This window comes from Desmodus rotundus, chromosome 4 (assembly GCF_022682495.2).
Source record: "Desmodus rotundus isolate HL8 chromosome 4, HLdesRot8A.1, whole genome shotgun sequence".
In the NCBI taxonomy this organism is placed as follows: Eukaryota; Metazoa; Chordata; class Mammalia; order Chiroptera; family Phyllostomidae; genus Desmodus; species Desmodus rotundus.
The window spans coordinates 5,857,848-5,865,665 of NC_071390.1; the positions used below are offsets into that span (position 1 = coordinate 5,857,848).

General features: G+C 56.0%; 1 protein-coding gene across 2 annotated transcripts in view; it reads right to left on the minus strand.

Moving 5' to 3' along the window:
* Positions 1–3,032: 3,032 nt before the first annotated feature.
* Positions 3,033–7,818, minus strand: part of HMX2 (H6 family homeobox 2) — an 8,439-nt gene continuing 3,653 nt past the window's right edge. The window contains exons 1-3 of one of the 2 annotated variants that reach the window (XM_045191566.3): positions 5,968–6,009; positions 5,056–5,324; positions 3,033–4,138 (exon numbers count right to left, since the gene is read on the minus strand). In XM_045191566.3, coding sequence (XP_045047501.1) covers positions 3,585–4,138; positions 5,056–5,323 — 822 coding nt within the window. In that variant the 5' untranslated portion in view covers position 5,324; positions 5,968–6,009 and the 3' untranslated portion in view covers positions 3,033–3,584. Of the gene's footprint in view, positions 4,139–5,055; positions 5,325–5,967; positions 6,010–7,818 lie in introns of those variants that run through there. The other variant, XM_024555335.3, reaches the window with a different exon arrangement.

Here is a 7,818-nt window from a genome sequence, read left to right on the forward strand (position 1 = left end):
AAACATTTGAGTGCCTACTGTGCGCCAGGCCTGGTGAGAGGCTGGGATGATGCATTCGTCAGATCAGCCCTTGCTCAGGAGGAACTCCCTGTCCGGATGGCTGGACAGACTGGGAAACAAATCATTTGTGATGTGTTAAAGTTTAAACTCTTCTTTTAGACTTACTTTCAAGTGGGGTCTTAAAATGACAGCTGCAAGCTTCTCCCTTGTCCGCTCCACCCCGTCTAACCACCTCCCTAGAATTTTGAGCTGTTTGCTCCATTTGCTGTTTCTAGAATCCTCCACAAATAGGAGAATCAAGAAGGTTGCTTCTGTCATAGAAAATGATTTGATCTCCATGAAAGAAAACCAATACTTAATGTGTAACTGGAATGCTGTGACTCAGTTACTCTTAAATATCAAAAACTCGCTGAATGTTGTCAATGTAATTCATGCAATAACCTCTTTTTCACTGCCTTTCATGGAAAAAAAATTATTTTATTATGTTACTCTGTATGAAGTGGGAAGAAATTGATGAGGTTAAAGTGCTTTACCTTTAAGGTACCTTAATAGAGGAAAAAGTCTGATCTTCATGCACTCACATACGTTGACTCAGGTGCACATTTTTTCCTGATTCTTGGCACAATAAATGCACAGGCAACCGCCCGTCTCCCCACTGTCCTGATGATATCACTGCTAAAAGGTCAGATTCTTGACCTTTCTCGTCACCAGTCCTCATACTGGATTCTCTGTCTCTTCTCTTTCCACCAGTTAATGTCTAGGTTAAGAATTTAAAATGCAGTGCCTTATGCCATTCTAACTTTGGCTAAATAATTTTAACTCCAAATAATTTTATTTGGTTCCCTCTCCCTGTTGCTTATTTAATTCTATTAGTGTTTTGAGATTCTGAGCATGAATTATCCACTAATAAAATCTAAGTGTATTTCATTATCCAGTGTGTGTATGATTCAGGTCCCTCTGGGCATGCAGTTGCAACCAGACTCGATTTGAGTTTTAAGAAACGTCAATCTTTTAAATCCAGTTTAGACCCTGAAAGGATGCTGATGATTTTGCTGATTATTCAAATGAATTGATAGTCTCAAGATAGGAAATCTGGCCACAGTGGAGTCTTGAACAACATTTTAAATCCAAATGCCAAGTACTGTGTGTGTGTGTGTGTGTGTGTTCAATGCTTAGTTACCTGTAAGAGAGAGGAATTTCTAGAACTAATTACACTGTTGGATCAATTTGCTAATTTCTGGAATAGTAAAAAGAGAAGAATACCCACTCTAGGGCAAACTAAAAAAGGGTCATCCCTAAAATCGTAAAGGGCCAGATTTTGCCACTAAGTGACTACAATGGCTACAGAAAACCACCTTCCGTACGAGAAGTCTAAGGAGGATGTAGTGACCCAATCCTTTTAAAACCATCATTCTCTTCGGGGTGAAAAAAAGAACATAATCTGTTGAAATGCAGACAAAAATCCTACGGATGGAATACTCCTATACAAGCAGTTCCTTGAGAACCATGTTGTTATTTCCGCATGGAATATTCAAATAGCAACTTTAGAAGAAAAGAAGAATTTAAAGTGGGTCGTCTGGAAAGAGAGGAGGTACTTGAAATAAAATATGTGTGCCACATAAATCAGAAGAACATGGATCCCGTGCCACTCTCCTCTCTCTCTGAACAGCCAATATTTAGTTCTAAGCAAGTAGTAGTAGGGCCCAGTAAATATGTATCTAGTTGAACTCAATTGAAATAAATGCAGCTGAGCTAACTTAGCATTGGCAGACGCGTTCGTAGGAAACATCCTTCGGATGTCAGCTCCACGTAAATTGTGACTTATGAAATCTAATGTGAGAAGAAAACTGTGACCTCAAAGCGGACACGAGATCAGACACTTGAGACAGAATACTGCAGGTCGCAGATGGTTTACGGGTATCCTATGCACTCTCACAAAATGCAGACCATTTCCGAGTCTCGGAGAGACAAGTCTAGCACAGAAAAGTTCCCTTTCTAGGGATTAGATCGGGCCTCGGCGCTCCCGGCGCCTTTGCACCAGCCAAGGGAATCGGAGGCAGGAGGACCCTGGTGCTCCTCCCAGTGACACCACACACCGGCCTCCTCTAAACTCAAGGCTTCCTTTTCCGACGTTTTACAAGGAACAGGTGGCTGCGATTTAACGTTGCGAGACTCCGGGATTTGCGTAACACTCGCGCAGCTATTTTCTCTGTGCCGCGCCGTCACAGCCGGCGTGTGAACCGCGGTGTTGGGGCGCAGGAGTCCGTGGGCGCCCAGGCCGCGCAGCAAGCTTTCATTCAATCGGAGCGGCCACGTGCTTGCGCGTGATCTGGCCATTTAGTCACTTACGATGCAAACTACAAACACCACCCAAAACCCAAGTGTGTGGGAGAGGCGCCTTTACCTCCCACACTTTCTTTTGTCTGGTCTCTAGCCTCAGAACCCTTCTGGGCCGAAGTGCCATCTTTCCGCGCCCTGTTCGTGAGCCGCGGGGAACGCTCAACCGTGCCACGCGCCCGGGGAACTGTGCGCAGTCGCGAGTCTATTGCGCCAGGCTGGGGAACTACCAAAGCGGACTCTTTACCTGGTCCAGGAAGCGCTGCACCCCCACTTGCCCTGCACCCCCGGAAAGGAGGCTCGTGTCGCTGGTTGAGCCACGTCGCAGGACACCCTGCTGCGGCCAAGCCCCAGGCGGTGCGGTTGCTGGGAAGACGCTAGCTCTGGGGAGGCATCTGCTTCCGCAGTGAGCCCTGCCTCCCTGCCTTTGTCCCTTTGGGCGCGGGTTCCGGAACTGTATTCGGTCCGGGTGCGCCTCAGCCAGCTCCAGGATGGTGCATCAAGGAGTGGAAGGTAGTGCGCTCCAGCCCACGCGCTGCCAGAGTCAGTTTCCCAAACTTTAACCCCTGACCCCGGCCCCACCTTCCACGTGGGGCGAGCCAGCTAACACACACCCACAAACCCCTCCACCGAAAGGCGAGAAAACCTTCCACGTGTTAGCACGCCGAACAATCAATGCCGCCAAAGTTAGCAACGATGCTTAAAACGTTTTATTTTTTTTTCTTTAAAAATATTTACAGATCTGAAATCTCCCCCTTGTGCCCCTACCCATCCTCGGGAGGAGGGAAACGGAAGGAGGCGTTGAGATAATTGTCCGAAGCCCCCACGGGCTGGCGTGGCTGGCCGTGTGTGCATGGACGTATATACAGATGTATAGAAGGGGAGAGTAGTGTACCTGCTTTGTTGGTATTTTTCAAATTTTTTCCCTACCAGTCAACGTCGGTCTGGCTGAAACTCCTTCTCCCACCACCCGAGAATATCCCTTCCGAAATGGTTTTCAAAGCATACTGGTTTGTTTTGGGTAGAAAGCAGGAGATCTGGCTTTGAGAAATGCTGATAAGTACCCGAAACAATCAAAACAAAAAGTAGGGCAGAGGCCATAAATAAAAGATAATGAATACACATGGTGTATTTCTTAATATTTCTGGCAACACGCTGCCGTGCTCCGGAGCCCTGGGAGGGGACAGCGCGCGCCAGGCTGGCTGGCGGCGAGAGGCGCGCGGGGAGGCGCAGGGCCGGCGCCTGCGTCAGTAGTCGAGCTTGTTGTAGAGGTTGTACAGAGGTAAGGCCGAGAGGTTGCTGCCCGGGTAGTACAGTGGCGCGGGGAAGGCGAGGGAGCGCGGCACCGGCACGCGCAGCAGCGAGCTGTCCCGGAACACCAGCGGCATTCCCACCAGAGTCTGCGCCGAGGCGTGCGCCATGTTGGCCGCCTCCAGCTCGGCCGAGAGCTGCCGCTTCCACTTGTTGCGGCGGTTCTGGAACCAAGTCTTGACCTGGGTCTCGGTGAGCTGCAGGCTGGAGGCCAGGCAGGCGCGCTCCGAGCTGCTTAGGTAACGCTTCATGTCGAAGGTGGACTCGAGCTGGTACACCTGGCTGCGCGAAAAGACCGTGCGCGTCTTCTTCTTGGCTACGCCTGCCTGCCGCTCGGCTCCGTTGTCCCGCGGCCGCTCGGACCCTGGCGACGGAGAGCCGGCCGGAAGGAGCCTCTCTTTTTCTTCCTTAAAGTCCGGGTGCGAAGGAGAAAGGAAAGGCGTGTGTTGCGAGCTCACCGGCCCTGAGCCTCCGCTGCCCTTGGTGTTACCTGGAGAGTGAGAACAGAAAAGGAGGCCATGGAGGTGGGGAGCCTCAAACACACCCCGCCCCAGCTGTGGCCCGGACCAGGGGGCTGGCAAGCGGCCGCAGCCTTGATCCTGTCTTCCTTGGTCCCAATCCCTTCCCTCTAGCTGGAACCCAAGGCCCAGCACTCCAGGCTTTTAAAAAAGCAACAGGAGAGAGACGCAGCTACTTGGAGTCCGGGGTCTCTGCTCCCAGCTTCGTGAAAGGACAAGTGGCAATACGGGGAGGAGGTCTGGAGGGGGAGCATTAACATCATTTTTAAAAGTGAATTTTGCCTTGTAATAACTGCGCTGGAAGAGTTCCCCGAGCTTTATAGGGTGGCATCATTTCACAGGCCGTTTGTTCGGAAATCATGCTAAGGACTAACGCGGGACTCCCCTTCGTCAGATGCTGTAAAAAGGAACCATCTCTGAAAGGCCCCGTTGTCAATCATCTCGGAAGGCTAATCACTCCAGGGAGGAGGAGAGAGGGAGAGACAGAGAGACAGAGACAATGAGAGAGCGCGAGAGGCCATGAAAGAAACCGCGGTAGAGATCGCTCAGACCCGCTTTTCGGACCTCGTGCGCAGGAAGTGCCAGATGTGCGCAGAGGACGTTGAGGGCAGAGCCGGGTGCGCGGCCGGCCCTGTGCCCTGTCCACCGTGGCGCACTCTCCCTCCAACTCAGCCTTCCCCGAGACCGCGCCACGCAAGGTCTGTGCTCCCGGTGTCCTCCCGTGCGCCCGCGGGGCCGAGACGGCAGCACCGCGCGCTCGTTTCCCCCGTCAGACCCGGACCGCAGGCAGCCGCAGCTCTGGCCAGCGGGGGTCCGATGCGAGAGCCCCGGCACAGCTTCCCTCCCCTAGAGCTCGCTTGCGGTCGACCGGGCGGCGTGCGATCCTTACCCAGGCAAGGAAAGGGGATGGGGGGATGGTGCTTGGGGCCGGGCTCCTTGGGGCCGTGCGGGTCTGGGCAGAAGCAGGCGGGTGCCTTCCAGCCGTCGTCCGGCTCCTCCTCCTCCGAGGACACGGACAGGCTGCGCTTCCTGGCCGGCCAGCCGGCGGGCTCCCGTGGCGCTTCCGAGGGGCCCCCGCCCAGGATGGACTGAATGGTGAAGCTGGAGACGCCGCCGGCCGCCGGACACCTCTTGCCCGCATCTTCCTTGCTGCCCATCCTGGGTTCATAAGAAATCGGAGGAAACCAAGAACTCCCTTTAGAGACGATCTGAGTGGAAGGTGGTGCAGGCAGGCAGGCGGGGGGGAGGGGCGGGGAGGAGAGTCAGGGGGAGGGGGCGGCGAAGCTGCAGAGGCGTCCCCTCCGCGCGGGGAGCTCGGGGGCACGGGACGGCTGCGCGGGGCTCCTGGCCGGCCGGGCTCCGAGTGCGCCCGCCGGGCCCCACGCGAATGCCCCTTCTCTGCCCGCCAGCTCTCCGGGCTCGGGCTGCGCGGAGGTGGCGCGGCCTCATTTGCATAGAGGTTACGGAGACCTGGCCAATCGCAGCGCCGCCGAGCGGCCCCGGAAATTTTCAAAAAGCCGAGGCCGGGAAAGCAGTGCCGGTGCTCGCCGGAGCGCCGGGAGCCGGACCGGCCTCTGCGGTGTCCAACCAGGGACAGTCGGCGCCGAAAGCCGCACAAACCGCACCCCAGGCCCCTGGCCTCCATCGCGGCGCTGCCCGCCGGGGCCGCGGCGCTCTCACCGGGCAGGGGCTGCGCGGGGCTCCGAGCTGAAATGGCCCGACTGCTGCCTGAGGCGGCGGGAACTCACACCCTCGGAGGAGCAAGCGCAGGCTGCTCCAAGACCCTCCCCCAGCCTCCCACCTCCTGGTCTCGGCCAGAGGACAGCGCGGGGAGCCCCGGACCAAAGCGCCCGGGGCGGAGAGTTGAGAGAAGGAGCATGCGCCTTGGCACCGACACTATACCCAGAGTCTGGCTGTGAGGCCAGGAGTAGACTTGCCTACAGAACCGCTCCCCCCTTATCACAGACCCAACGGGGCAGCATTACCGTGAGGCTGGGGGGCGAAGGGGGAGCCCTAGATCGTGTTTCAAATGATCCTGGTTCGAATCCCAGTACCACCACTTACACGCTGCGTGAACTTGGACGAGGCCGGTCCCAATCAGAGCTTCATGGCCCTCACACGCGAACTGAACCCCTCTTTGGCATCCCGCCTCTCCTGCTTTGAGGATTGTCTTAAGTAAGAATGGGAAAGTCCCCGAAAGTCTAGAAGCGCTAGGAGCTCATGGTAGGTACTCTGCAGACCTTTGCTGAAGAGGTCACGGCCGCCCTCCTGTTCCACAGGTGATTTTGCCATTGTTGTCCCCCCCCCCACACCCTTGGCAAATATTGGAGAACACGGAATTGCTGCAGAAATAGAAGCTCTTTGCTCCCAGGAAGGAGAGAGAAGGAGGAGAGGGCAAGACCGTGGTTTTAGAATTGGGCAAAGTCCATTCACAGCTGGACTAGGTGACTGAACAGGATACTTAAACTTTCGGAGCCTCAGGCTCCTCATTCCCCAAATCTGGGGAAGCAAGGCCAACCTCACAGAAGCTATGTGAGGTGGAAGTGCCCAACTCCTCCTCGCCCCCCTGAACCCTGGCTCTCGCCCCTTTGACTCCCAGATCAGCTGTTGCCGAAAGAATCCAGGATCAGCCCTACGGAGACAAAACGGGTCGGGCGCGCAGTTGTCTACACGAGCTTCCTGGAAACGAAGGGGAGGGGAGGCCCCAAGGCGCTCGGGCAACCCCACCTCCTGGGTCTGTGGCCTCGGCCCTATCCAGTGAAGAACCGATCCCGGAAGCCCAGCCTCGAGCGTGTCCCCCAAATGCAGCCAAGGGCGAGGGGACACTCTGGAATCAGTCCCCAGCAGCGTCCACACGCCGCACCAGGACGGTGCAGCTCCCTCCTCGCCGCGCCCTGCCCAGGTTATTGAGCAGAGCGCTTATAATATCATTAGCTGCGGTGAGCGAGCGACTGCAGCCCTGCCCGTGGCAGAACCTCTCCCTACTTAACTTCTCGAAGGGCTCGTTAATGGGCTAATTGATTAGGAGTCGGCGGCGCAGCGGTGGCAGGGGCAGGCGAGGGGGCGGGGGCCAGAGGCTGTGCGCCAAGGCCCGGGAGGCCGGCGAGGGGCAGGTGCCGGCCTCCGTCACCGCATTAACCTCTTCAGGACTCGGCGGCGGGGTCGAGACACATTACAAATGGTCAGCTTTAATCATGGTGTCAGCTCATTAACCCGGAAGGACCTGGCGCTGAAATACAATTTGTGCGTCCTCTGCCCGGCCATGGCACAGACTCAGGGCCAGGTCGCAGCGGCTGGCGCACGCTCCCGCATGGTTGGGGAGTAGAGGGGAGGCTCCTGGAAAGAGACACCCGACTTGCTCACCTGCCTGCGGCCTCTCCCCTACCACAAACACCCTAACTGGGCGCTGTCTTTTGGTGTGGCCAAGGCATCCCCGCAGGAAACCGGCCAACCCGAAGAGTGGAACTGTCCACCCACCAGGGAAGAGAGGGAGTTGTGGGGGGAGTTGGTTGAATCCTTCTGAGCTAGATACCCAGTGCTGGCAACCAGGAACATGTGGGGAACATCCCATCATTCCTCACTCGAACCCTCACAGCGAACCTGTGGAGCAGATCCTTGCCCCCAGTGTAAAGGCACGGAAACCGAGGCTTAA